We start from the raw sequence: 14,209 nt of genomic DNA, 5'->3' as shown, positions 1-14,209 counted from the left end.
CCTTATCTCAGATGGTTGGCTGAGCAAGTTTTAATTTCTTTATACTGATATGTACTAAGGGATAAGTGTATGTGTGCACATGTATGGTCCTCCATCCCTCTCGTATGCATTCGCACACGGGTCCAAAAGTATTGTCCATCCCTATTGTGTCGACTTCCCCCTGCCAAACTTGCCAGGGTGTTTACATAAAGCTGATGGAGGAATAAATGGCACGCTCACAAACTCTTATGAACTTTTTAGTGACAATAAAGAAAAGGCAGCTTGTGTAGGTGATCTAGCACTGAAGAAATACCTTCTAGGATAAATAGGAAACCTGTCAGCATCTTTAAAATACACGAAATGAACAGCTCAAATCCATATGAACAGCCTTCTAGGAATAAAAATACAAGCTTTCCCCGATGTTTCATACCACTGGGGTATGAAGTATATGTCAATCATGTTTTGTGGTCCCTTTGGGTCTGTTTAGGGTATATATATGGAAACAGTGAAGATGCCCCCATCACTTACGTAGTAGAGGTGGAAGCAAGTATAGTCTCCCAAATTAAGAGTGCGATTTAATGGTTCCCCTAGCCTTCCACAGTTGACTTTCTCTAGTGTTTATGGGCAAGGTAGTTCAGAGGTGTCCATACTCCGAAAGATTTGACACAGGAATGGCTCATTGGTGTATTCTTCTCCCCTACCCATTGAAACCATATGGAGGGGCTCAGAAAACCTGCACACAGGTGGTTATTCTGCACTCAAAAGAAAGTAACCAAATATTTGCTGACGGGAAAAGAGGCAAACCCTTACAAAAGAGAGAATATTATGCAATAGTGCTGAAGTGTCCATACTGAAGTTTAGAACAGCATCTGCTGTAAATGTAAGTAGGTATGCGTTTACGTGTGCATATGTGAGGTAAAAATTCTCCAAAACACTGACTAGCTCTGAGTATCAGCAAACAGAACTAGCAACATTTAAGCACTACAAATGGGGCACGTTTATAACTGCTTTAACCTAATATTTTTAAAATTATATTGAATAAAATTAAAATACAATTGTTAATAAAGCATCTCTAATGTATTATTACTTCTTTCTCTAAACCATGGACTAACAAGAAGTGGAGGAGCATGCACAGCCTCAAGATTTAGTTTTTCCTTCTAATGTAAGAAGAGATTCAATCACCACAAGGAGCTTTTTAACCTCCTATAACTTTAAAAGAGCCCGCAATGTGTCAAACCGCATCTGCATAAAATAATGTATATAAAAGAAGACTGTAATAATTCTCCTGCACTGGAAGAGCAGGTTTAGCATAGTGACAATATGTTGTTATAGGCCTAGAGCATTTTGCAAACTAATTATCCGAGAAGTGATAGAAAACCTCTTAAGCCCACTCGGATGATAAAAATTTTACTTTTAAGTACTCTTTAAGTCAGAACTCAGTTTCTGAATTAGTGGAACTACTGAACCATGATTCACAAACAGAATTACAAATGCTCCCAAAGCTTGGTGTGAGGTTTTGTGAAATAATGTCCTTTCCTAAGAATGAACAGACCTTGAAAGGGATAGACGTTTATATGTATAGATTATCCCCCGCTCCCCTTGTCATTTGCTGCATCTGGTGTATGTTTTTAGCCGGCTGAGAGTTTTTTTTTGGTTGGCTGTTCAAGTTGGGCTCGTCTTTAGGCCTCCACAGGCCTCGCTAAGTAGGCCCCATATTCAGGCTTTATTTGGAGGCAGCCATTTTGTTTCTCCTCAGCTGCCATTTTGTTTTCTTCCCTCAGCATCCATTTTGTTCTGTTTTGAATAGCCAGGTTTCCCCTGGCTGGTTTTAAACCCTGCTGTGGGATGACATTATATTTTGCAGCCTATTGTGGCCTGATTCAGAATTTCATCCAGCCTTTGTTCATTTTGATGGCAATTTATATTTCAATTTATTGATGACTAGTACTCTTCACACGCGCAAATTTTCTGCACAAGTGAGCAATTGGCTGACTGACTGGTGCTCCAGTGTTGTTCAACATGAGATGTCTGGTTTGGCACCTGGTTCATTTTCACATTCTGAGTGAAATAATGGGGCCCACAAAGAGGAAGAATCGTTACATTTTGAGAGTTCAGATTATTGGGTTCACAGAAGATTATCAGTGGATGGATAGGAAGACTCAACACTTTTAGCCTAGGTGCTTAATGAAGGATTGCAGCCTGCGTAATATTGACTGTGTATGCACCACTGCTTTACTTTAATCTAAAGCATGGGTGGAAATTATCAACTGTTCCAAAACCTTTAAGAAAGAAAAGCTGTGACCCCACATTTTGGAGTCCTGTGCCTTACTCCAGGGCACAGGTGGGCGAAGTGAAGCTGGTGGGCTACGGGTGAGATTCAATCATTGAGGGGAGGTCTTGCCTCTTATAGCTTAAAGACAGCCTGTAATGTGATATTCCCACTGGGCTGGGCCCTTTATCCCAGGTCCAAGATTCATGCTACCCACCCAAACCAAGTCGTGACCGAGTAATGCTTTATGACGGAGAGAAGGGTGGCTGAAAGGAGGAAAGTGTCTTGTCTGACTGCCAAAAAGGCCTTGAAATGTTCTAGCCAGCCAGTCGGCCACAACTAATTGGCTCACAGAAGGTACCAGAATGCTATTGGACCATTGATGTAATGTGATCTTTATTTACGCAAAGGCCACCTTGTGCTTCATGGTGGCCTTTGCGTAAATAAAGGTCACATGACATCATGGCACATGAGAGCCACCATGGTTCTCCCAACCATCGGGGACAAAGGCTCTGGTCCAATTTAGAGCTGTCTTTCTTAAAAATGAACAAACAGGCCTTGAAAAGAATGTAAGTGGCAGATGTACAGGGTGAGTATATCCCTTATCCCAGCGGTTCCCAAACCTTTTTTTGACCAGGGACCACATTGACCAGGGATCATTCTCCAACATTAGTGCCAAAAGGGTTATGAATTAGTTTTTGGTCAACTTTAGATTCAGTCTGGTTATTTGGGGTGCTGATTCAGAAAACTGCATTGGATAGATCACATCAGCTCAAGTTTCTGATACAGGACATATGCCATCCAGTAGTTGCCATCTGCTTGGCCACAGAAAACCATATTTAACAATCCAGAGCTGATGTGGCAGTAGTAATCTTTTGTGAGTAGTCAGCATCTCCCCTCTCGATATCCCTGTTGCCTTGGCACTATAAGAGGGCTTTGTGAGACCTGCCACTCTCATTGCTGCGTGGTTTCGAGGCAACAGTGTAATAATGGTGAGACTGAGGACCATATTTTCATTCTTGGGGACTGCTAGTGGTCCACGGACCACAGGGTGGGAACCACTGCCTTATCCAAAATGATTGGGGACATAAGTGTTTTGGATTTTCCCAGATTTTGAGGACCTGTACTTGCACATATAATGAGATGTCTTGAAGATGAGACCTAAGTTGAAACACAACATTCATTCTATGTTTCATATACCTTTTATACACATAGCATGAAGGTAATTTTATACCAGACATTTAAACGATTTTGTACACAAAAATTAGAAGGCAAAGGTGTAACTATATCAGCTACCCATATGGATTATTTTTGGGATCTTCTGGGTTTCAAAATTCCACATGTTCGACCTGTATAAAAGTTTAAACAAAGAGTGCTCTCTATCATTCTAAAACATAATGTGGTTTCTAGTGTGAAACACAGAGACAGTGCAGAGCTCCCTGTTTTCTCCTGGAAGTTGAAACAAAACACCAAAGATAATGGTGCGGCGATAAAAATTAAATACAATAAAACAAACCATTAATTGTATCTATTTCATTGTCTTGTTTTAAAAATTCCCCTTAAAACCTTTATTCCAAAACAGATTACATACTTGGCCACAGATATTCCTAGAGAAAACATTCCGGAGATTAGATTAAAAGATCCTTGCGGAGTGGCTAAAAATTTCCTAAAGGCTAGCTGAGCAGCTTAATGCTTTTCTTATACAAGATAATTACAAACACCCCCCCCCCCCCGCCATCCCATATTAGATTTTCATTTTGCTAATAGACAAAAGGAGGAAAAATCCATACACCAAACCACTCTAAAATGATTACAAAGCTGGAGAAATACCAACGATTTTAAGACTAAAAATAGGTTACATTCCAAAGCCTTTTTATAAAAGGTATACAAAAAATAGTCTAAAAATTGGAGAACTGTGTACAGTTATAGTACTTGGAATTGAAACTAAAGACCTGCTCCTTTCAAAAAGGTTCAGGTGATAATGGAAATCAGTGAAGGTCAGTACAATATCATTCACCGTCAAATCTAGCCTGGAAACATGGTACACTGTGTGATAATCTCAAAAGGAGAAGAAGAGATGGATCTGTTCTAGTTGCTGGCCAAGGACTGGTGAATTGGAGGCTGGAAGCAACGGACATGTTCCACTGGTGTGCCTTCTCCATCACCAGATTTCAAATATTTATCCAATGTAGCAATGATCTCGTCATTAAGGATCTGGAACTTGCGGATTCTCTCAACCATTTTCTTTAAAGGCTGCAAAACCAAGATTGGACAGTCAGCTAGAGTAAGTCACACCATTTCAAAGAGTAGGAGGGCAAGTGGGGAAAATGCAGCCTGAGAACTTCAATTTTGTCATCCTTGAAACCCATCAAAATGCTCTCAAACCACCTTCAAATGCAATGGTTTAGGATGTACCCTAACTGAAACCTCCAAGGGAAACTGGCCCAAACTGTGACTGTAAGTGACATTGCCAATGGATCCAAACATGGTGTGACTTCTGACACCAAAAAGACAACATCGGAAACAGGGTTTGCCTCTTCAACTTACCACATTCTTTATAACCTCATCTTTGCCATCATGCTTCTGCACTTTGAGTAAGTGGTAACAGAAATCCAGCACATCAAATCGACGCTGCTGTCCAAGTAGCACAATAATCATGCAGCCAGCCCAGTGCAGCCCATCTCCAAAACACTGCCTGTAAAAAAACAAAACAAAAAAAACATTGTAAAGGTCAAATCACATTACAATGCATTGTCTAATGGCAGAGTAGAATACCCTGGACTGTGAAAAAACATACCTACAGGGAAAGAGTCATATTTCTGGGAGAGCACACATTTAGTATACAATATATCCCAGGTTCTTCTAATCAAGGTAAAAGAAGAAAGTGCAAAAGCAGGGTTGCAGCTAAACATAAAAAAATCAAGATGATGGCAACCAGACTGATTGATAACGGGCACATAGAGGGAGATCTGGACCTTAGGGAAGGCTGAGCCAAGGAAGATAGATGCTTTTGAATTGTGGTGTTGGAAGAAAATTCTGAGAATGCCTTGGACTGCGAGAAGATCCAACCAGTCCATACTTCAGGAAATAAAGCCCGACTGCTCACTGAAGGGAAAGATATGAGAGGCAAAGATGAAGTACTTTGGCCACATAATGAGAAGACAGGTGTAACGAAATAGCGAATTATAATGTATGTTTTAAAAGTGTTTACTGATGTTGAGATATGATAGGTGCAGGCCAGCTGATGTGTCGCCTGAGCTGAGGCGTTGCCATAGCGACGGAACCAGCTGTTAGAATGTGTCCAAGTTAGAGAAGTGAAAGGGGCGGAGCTAACTGCCACTTGGCAAGGACAGGCATTTTAAAAAGTCAGTTTCTTTTAGTTAGTGGACCGGAGACCCCGGTGGCGCAGTGGGTTAAACCCCTGTGCCAGCAGGATTGAAGATCGACAGGTTGCAGGTTCGACTCCGGGGAGAGGCGGATGAGCTCCCTCTGTCAGCTCCAGCTCCTCATGCGGGGACATGAGAGAAGCCTCCCACAAGGATGATAAAAACATCAATTCATCCAGGCGTCCCCTGGGCAACGTCCTTGCAGATGGCCAATTCTCTCACACCAGAAGCGACTTGCAGTTTCTCAAGTCGCTCCTGACACGACCAAAAAAAAAAAAAAAAGTGGACAAAAGTGGAAGTTGGGTTCTGGTGTGTGGAGAAACCAAACCCAGGGGTTTAAGTCTTCAGCTTGTGTGTTTAGAGAGTCAATTGGACCTATTTACATTAGTAATTAGCTCATGAGCTAAGGGGAAAAGAAACCCCAGTAGAAATCCATAACTTCAGTGAGGATAGCTGAAGGGAGAAAAAGGCAAGTCAGTGCCTTGAATTGTCAGTTAAGAAAAGAAAGATACTTTGCAGTGAAATAAGTTTAAAACCAGTCTGGTGGAAGTAAAAGCCATACTGAGAGTTATATTGAAAACTGTTTAACTAAATTCAACTGTAACAACATTTAAAGGAATACAGAATAACCATCAAATGTTGTACAGCTGTGAATCCTTAAATAAATATTTCCTTGATCAATTTTTTATCATTAAGATTCATGTCCATTTATTTAGAAGAAGATTTACCTCAGAAGAAGGTGGCTGAAGATACTGGAAGAAAGGATTCTGGTTGGGGTAATGAGTTACTCCTTTTAAAAAGTGCCTCAAGTAAAATACCATTTTAAAAGTCAAGCCTCAGCAACACACACCACCACTACTTTAATGTCCTCAACGCCCTGGTTATATATATTTGTCATTTGTTCGTTCTATTTTACAACAGGAAAGCTTAAGAGAAGACAATTATGCTGGGAAAAAGGAAGAGGGCAAGGGCAAGATGGATGGATGACTAGCTTGACCTTGAAGGAGCTGGGGGTGGTGATGGCCAACAGGGAGCTCTGGCGTGGGCTGGTTCATGAGGTCACGAAGAGTCGGAAGTGACTGAACAAATGAACAACAACAGGTAGGAAGAAAGCAGGAAGGCTTGAGTACAGAGATTAAAATAAAAAATAGAAAAGGTGAAACAAAAAGGCAGACATGCTCTCTAGAACAGGGTGTCTTAAACTTTTTCCACTTGCATTCCCTTTCCTCCCAATTTTTTTATGTGACCCCAGTTATATAGGTATATAAAATATCCATTAAGCAAAATCAGCATCTGCCAGATCGGCTAAGGCTGCTATTCTTTTTTATGAAGTCCAACTGAAGCTTTTGTTGCATGTCATTCCTAACAGATTCATATACATGTTGTTGATGTTGTTGTTGTTGTACATGTTGTTGTTGTTGTTATTATTATTATTATTAAGAATAATAACTTTATTTATATCCCACCATCATTTCCCTGAAGGGACTAGGGCCGGCTTACAAAGCACTCCAGGGTGCGCATATAACATACACTAGAACAGCCATTAGGTAAGGTACACACATTTTTTACAACTGTCACATTCAGTTATGGGACCCCAAATGGGGTCACAGCTCACAGTTTTAAAAGCTTTGCTTTAGAGTTCCCTCTCACTAATCACTTTATGCAAGCTTCCAGCACCTCCAATGCTCCCAAGCATATTGAAGGGGAAGTTATGTCAAGAAGGCTACCCTGATCAAAAATGGTTTAAAGTATAAACCTTTACATTTTAGTAAGACTAGGTCTATGCTCAAACTATGGCTGCATTTTAGTAAGACTAGGTCTATGCTCAAACTATGGTTGCACTGGAGTATGAATAGTGTTTTACTTCACTATCTGTTGTGGAATCATAAATTTTAAACCACCCACATGACTTCTACACTTGTGTTCATTTCCAACTGACAAAATATAAGTAAAGGACTGCTAGATACAAGCAAGCATGGACACGTACTCCACCGTAAATTCATGCGTTCCCACCGGAATACAGTACACATTCAGTTATGGGACCCCAAATGGGGTCACAGCTCACAGTTTTAAAAGCTTTGCTTTAGAGTTCCCTCTCACTAATCACTTTATGCAAGCTTCCAGCACCTCCAATGCTCCCAAGCATATTGAAGGGGAAGTTATGTCAAGAAGGCTACCCTGATCAAAAATGGTTTAAAGTATAAACCTTTACATTTTAGTAAGACTAGGTCTATGCTCAAACTATGGCTGCATTTTAGTAAGACTAGGTCTATGCTCAAACTATGGTTGCACTGGAGTATGAATAGTGTTTTACTTCACTATCTGTTGTGGAATCATAAATTTTAAACCACCCACATGACTTCTACACTTGTGTTCATTTCCAACTGACAAAATATAAGTAAAGGACTGCTAGATACAAGCAAGCATGGACACGTACTCCACCGTAAATTCATGCGTTCCCACCGGAATACAGTACACAAACTGCATTGCGCTCCACAGGCGGTGAAATTCCACACATTCGTCCACATGCATCACGCCATTGCTGGGGAGAGGCCCACGCCAGATTGGGTCGTCAAGGAAGGTCCGGATCCGGGTTAAGATTACTTCAAACATAGACAGGCCACAGCAAAGGCGCTCCTTGGTCAACAAGTCCCCTTCTCTTGCAATAGCAATTTGCTGTTTCAACAAAAGAGACCACCACCAGGCCAAGACAAAAAAAAATTAACTTTGTAGAATTGACAGGCAGCTCTAGTTTTCAAGTACATTGATAAAGGTTCTTCTGCTCCTGAAACTCAACCATTTTCACAAGGAGGTCACCTTTCAAACAAAATAGCACTACTAGATCGAGGCATCCATTCAGCTACACTCCTAGTGATCTACAGTTCATTTGCCCAGATAAAGAACGACATCTAGATAACAGAACTATTTTAATTGCTGAGTTAATATTCTATCGCAGTTCATATCAAAAGCAGCTTGAATCATTTCTGGGTTTTTCTCTACTTTGTTTAGTGACTCACAAGAGAACAAATAGCTTTTGTTAAAGGTTATAGAGCGTGTCAGCTGTCTCCCTGAAATCTGAGCTGCAGATCCCCTGGGTAAAAATCCTATGCTCTGCCAGTAATTTTACTCCATTTAAATATCACACTGGCACTGTATCCCTGACAAGGGCTACACACCCCTCAAAGGATCTTCATCCACCCCCAAGAAACAGCTCATGCCAAGGTTCCCTGCCTTTTGTAATATCTACTAGCTTTATTGTTAAGGGTTGAAGGGTGTACCTGAGGCGTTCCTAGTCTTTCAATCAGTGGAACAAGATGGAGTGGTGCATACTTGGACTCCAGCCTCTTCATTTTAGCGTCAAGTCTTTCACCCTCTGGAAAGGACCAAAGTGATTTTCAAAGGATGGTGAAAATGGTTAAAACAGAGTCCTTTTACATTTTCGTACAATTAGATATTAAGTATTAATTGCAGTAGCTTTTAATATACATATTTACTTTTTACTTTACATGGCTCAAATATCATAACCTACTCATCACAGAACAGTAACATTCAATGAAGTGACATCTTCAAAAACCAAAGAACACAATACAAGTGAACACAGATTCCTGAACCCTCTTAGTAACCCCAGGAAAACAGATATAATGAATCAACCGTTGACTGGTGAATAAGAACGAATGCAACTCACACTGAAGAAATGGGCCTGGACAACTTGAGCCTATTAATAGAAAATTCAAACTAGTAACAACACGTAGTACTATTTAAAGGATAATCATGTAATTGTGTAAATGTGAGAAGGCCCGTGGCTTTCTTTTGCTTCAGAATACACTTATAGTGGGAACAACCTACTTCATTCCAAAAAGAAAGCCATTGTGTTCAAATATCATTATGCTCCCAGAAACATATATTAAAAGCAATAAAACCAATTACGATCAATCTCATAAAACACAAAATGCCAATCTACAAAAGAGTGGAATGTTATATATATACACCAAAACTTGTTTTTAAAGTGTTTAAAAAGACCTGGCTTCTTTTTTATTGGACAAGTTGATGAAAATCAGTGCTTCATGAGAGACTGGAATACTATTGTATCCCTTAAAAAGAATTATTGACAACAATATTAGGATTTCTGAAAGAAAGTTATCAAAATATGTTTTATTTAATTTAAAGAGTAATTTGGAGTTGGTGAATACATGGAGATCTAAATATGGTGGTGTTAAATATATTTCCTTTTCTGAAAGACATAGATTGTTTTCCATATTGGGCTTCTAAGACTCTGGCTAACAGGATTTGGAAAATTGATTTTATAAGATGTAATAATAAAAAAGCACCTAATTTAGTTTAAAACTTTCCTCATCTAAAGTATACTGCACTTATAGCTCTAATACAATTTTTCTAATTACTTATGTTTAGCTCCCCCCCCCCCCCAATACCTATCCCTCCCTTTCTGTCTGCTATTTCTGGCTCCCCTTACATTTGGTATCCATGTTTTTCCTTCCTGCATGGCAATGATGGCCCAGCCACTATGACTTAAACATAAAGACATAGCTCAATGCAACAGCAAACAAATAGAAATGGCAAAATGAAGGACCAAAGTGGCAGTAATGGTAGTAATCACTGCATGCTCGGGACAGGAAGGGAGCTGCTGGTGAGCCCTATAGGGGGAGAACAGCACAACTTGCTGTTTTTATAATCAAATGGTCCAAGCCAGATATCTCTTAGCTTGATAGTAGGGTTGTTTCTTCCAAACAAATACGTAGCCCCTTTATTTGGTAACTCCTGTACTATTACAGTCACGCAAAGGCAGCACATTTGGGTGATTTTCTTATCCCTTGGATTAGTGGTTTAGAAGGAAACATACCTTTGACATGAACCCGTGGCAAAATATTCTGGAATGGTGCTGCATGCAACAGATCACATACTTCCTCCAGTGACTGCAATGAAGAGAAAATTCATTTTAAAAGGCAGAGAACTATGGAAATCATGAAATGCTTGTCCGAAACAGCATGTGGTGCCCCACTTTTCCCTTTGGAAAGAAATCTGACTGCAGCAGATTGTGCCTGAGCAAACCACGCATACTATGGAAAAATCACAAATAGATTTCCCAGTGCTGTATTTGATATTAAAGAGCTTGTGGGGAGGCTTTTTCATCACTGATGCAGCAGAACTGAAAAAGGGTACTTTTTCTGTTCCATACCATTTTCCTAAACTATCCACCTAAATATATTAGCTCCATAGCAGAAAAGGGGAATGTGTGCACCTGTAAAAATCTTTACTTTTCTGCTTTTTCAGATTGGGACTCAAGACAGCTCACAAATTGAAATGATTACAGCAGGGGAAAAAACATTTAAAAAGTCAAACATAAAAATAGGATTCAGTTTTAAACAATGCAATTTAGAACAATACCACCCCCTCTGGAAAGTTTCTTTCTCAGATCTTCAGCTCTAAAAGTCTGGCAGAATAAATAACTCTTTGCCAGCTGATGGAAGGACAGCTCTTCTAGCCTTCCTAGGGAGGCAATTCCAGATTCAGGGGCAGCCACTGAGAAGTACCTGCAACGAAGGACCTATCCTGAAGATCTCAAGGCCAGAGGGAATCATACAGGGAGAGACGGTTTGTCAGGACAGCACGGCTCAAAACTATACAAGTCATGACCAGCACTTTGAATTTTGCCAGCAAACGAAAGAGCAATTAGTATTTGCTTTTATTTTTAAGGATTTTTTTTTAAGAAAGTGCCACGGCAGTTAGCAGTTTCAGATGGAAGGTGATGAGTAAGAGAAGACAAAAAGGGCTAAACTTTAATACTCCCAGCAGTGATGAAAAGCAGAAATGCTTCTTGATTTGTGAAATGTAATCATGGATTCCCTGTATGGCATTGGTTCGGTTCTCAGATTTGCAACACTTAACAGCTTTTCACAACAGGTAGCCTATGCTGTACACATATCAGCCAAAACATACTTCATCAAAAAGCCTAAAAGATAATGAGTTATTGTCTGTGTTCAGGTGGCAGACAGAGAGATGTGAGTCAAATTGTGAATCATGCTTTTATTTTTATCCACGTTCTTCCATTATCCATTAGGTCTTGAAGGACAGCTCCTAAGAGAAAGGATCAAAAGATCCAGGAAAGTAATAGCGAGTCCTTGGTCATATTAAAGCCATCTTCAAAACAGGAGCATTTCTGGAGGCAATTAGCTGTAAAAATTTACACCAACTTGTGAAGGCTTTGTAGTCCAACTACACAAGACACTCAGGCAAATGCACAAAGAGCAATAGGACTTACTACAAGTTATTTTCAGAACTATGCTCAGAATAGGAACATAAACATCATAAAGACAGTTCCTCTCTGCATTTGCTGCAGCAGCAGCACTTTTTCTTTCTTTTAAGTAACTATAGCTAACCAGAGTATAGCTTGGGCAAACATCTGTTTATTTAAAAAATTAAAACTACACTTATGTCTTAGATATCATGATGAATGGGTTAAAAACTGTTAAAAGATCGAGGTAGATCAAGGTAGTCATAATTCCCTGTGTTTCTCTTTTTAAAAAGAATCTGTTAGGGTGACCTGAGCAGTTTCAACACTAAACCCAACAGGAAATATAGAGATAAAATCAAACTTATCACTAATGGGGAGGATCGCATCAATTAAGATGAAAATTCTACCGAAAATGATATTTTTATTTCAGAACTTACCCATAATTAGGAACATGAATTTGATTAAAAATTGGAACAGAGATATTTCAAAATTCATCTGGAACAACAAGAAACCAAGGATACACTATAAAAATTTAATAGAACAAAAAGAGAGAGGTGGACTGGCAGCCCCGGATTTAAAAACTTACTTTGAAGCCTGTGCCCTAACATGGGCCAGAGATTGGACTATGCTTAAGAAAAAGAAATTACTAACCCTTGAGGGAATAGATCTAAGAGCGGGGTGGCACCATTACATTTGGTATAAAGGGAAAGAAAAAGAAAAAAAAATTGGGAATCATTTCACAAGGTCTGCAATACTAAAAGTTTGGGAAAAGTACAGATTAAAACTATACAACAAAACACCACTTTGGGTATCGCCCTTGGAGGCGACGCAAAGAAGATGTCTAGGGTGGAATGACTGGCCCGTTTACAGGGAAATATTAAAAATTAGACAGGGAGAAACAGAAATAAAAGAACAACAGGAATTAGTCCTAATTGACAAAAATATAACATGGTTTCAATATTGGCAAATCAAAGAAAAATTTAAATTGGATAGGAAATTAGGCTTTGCACAGGGTAATGAATTTTGGGATAACATCATGGAAACAGAAAGAAAGTTGATAACTAAGCTATACAAAAAATTACTAGAATGGCACCTGGGACAAAAGGAAGGGAAAAATTATATGAGAAGATGGAGCGAAAACATACAAAGAAACATCAGGAAAGAAGAGTGGAAGGAAATTTGGAGAAAAAGATTAAAGTATACGTACGCAATAGAGCTTAGGGAAAATTGGGTGAAAATGTCGCAAAGATGGTACCTAACTCCGAAAAAATTAGGCAGAATATACAATAATACCAGCACGGCCTGCTGGAAATGCAGGAGTAAAGAAGGATCCTTCTTTCATACATAGTGGACGTGTGATAAGGCGAAGATTTTTTGGAGGAAAATACACAAGGAAATCCAAAGTATGCTGAAAATACAGCTACCTCTAAAACCGGAGATCTTTCTACTTGGGATATACGATAGAAAATTAGAGGAAAATAAGGATAAAATATTATTCTTGGCTTTGACAGCAGCAAGAATGTGCTACGCCAAAGTGTGGAGACAAGAAGAGATCCTGGGGACAGACGATTGGGTAACTAAAATGCTGGATATTAGGAACCTAGACAAGCTAACCTTTCTACTGCTAAAGAACAAAGAAACGAAAAGGAGAGAAACAGACTGGAGTGAAGCTACAGAATATCTAAAAAAGAAGAAAGAAGAAATAGTAATCTAAGAAATATAAAAATAGACTGAATTACGTCAAAAAGAGGGAAAGAAGAAAAACAACAATACAAACCACAAAAAGACTGATAAGATTTTCCGAAGATACCAGGAGGTCAAATTTTAATTTATTTGCTTTTTTCTTCTTGTTTTTTTCTCTCTCTCTCTTTTGTTTTTGTTTCTCTTTCTTTCTTCTCCTTTCTCTTTTCTCCTTTCTCTTTTTCTCTCTAATATATTATTTTATTTTATTTTCTATGAAAATTTCAATAAAGAATATTAAAAAAAAAGGAAATATAGAGATATATTCCTGTTGTGTGAGGTACTGTTTCTTCTTTTCTAAGAAACTCTCCAGCCATCAGCAGCTGACAGTTTATGGACCAGCACTAATAGCAATAATCTAGAAAACCAACTAGAATTGAGCTATCACAAACTTTTCTAAGATTATGCAAAAATATATACCATATTTTCTGGCATATAAGATGACTAGATGTATAAGATGACCCCCAACCTTTCAAGAGAAAATACAGAGTTAGGGATATACTCGCCATTTAAAACTACCCCTCTTCCAACACTATGCCCATCTTGTTACAAGAAATCCCAAGTGCAAACCTTGTCAATGCGGGG

At 39.1% G+C, this 14,209-nt stretch overlaps 1 protein-coding gene across 1 annotated transcript in view; it reads right to left on the bottom strand.

Annotated features, from left to right (window-relative positions):
- Positions 1–3,431: 3,431 nt before the first annotated feature.
- Positions 3,432–14,209, bottom strand: part of CYFIP1 (cytoplasmic FMR1 interacting protein 1) — an 84,259-nt gene continuing 73,481 nt past the window's right edge. Inside the window, exons 27-31 of the mRNA XM_060769821.2 lie at positions 10,493–10,565; positions 8,913–9,007; positions 8,072–8,310; positions 4,796–4,943; positions 3,432–4,501 (exon numbers count right to left, since the gene is read on the bottom strand). Coding sequence (XP_060625804.1) covers positions 4,337–4,501; positions 4,796–4,943; positions 8,072–8,310; positions 8,913–9,007; positions 10,493–10,565 — 720 coding nt within the window. The 3' untranslated portion in view covers positions 3,432–4,336. The remainder of the gene's footprint in view (positions 4,502–4,795; positions 4,944–8,071; positions 8,311–8,912; positions 9,008–10,492; positions 10,566–14,209) is intronic.

Source organism: Anolis sagrei, chromosome 3 (genome assembly GCF_037176765.1).
Source record: "Anolis sagrei isolate rAnoSag1 chromosome 3, rAnoSag1.mat, whole genome shotgun sequence".
In the NCBI taxonomy this organism is placed as follows: domain Eukaryota; kingdom Metazoa; phylum Chordata; class Lepidosauria; order Squamata; family Dactyloidae; genus Anolis; species Anolis sagrei.
This window is presented reverse-complemented; position numbering and strand designations above follow the sequence as displayed.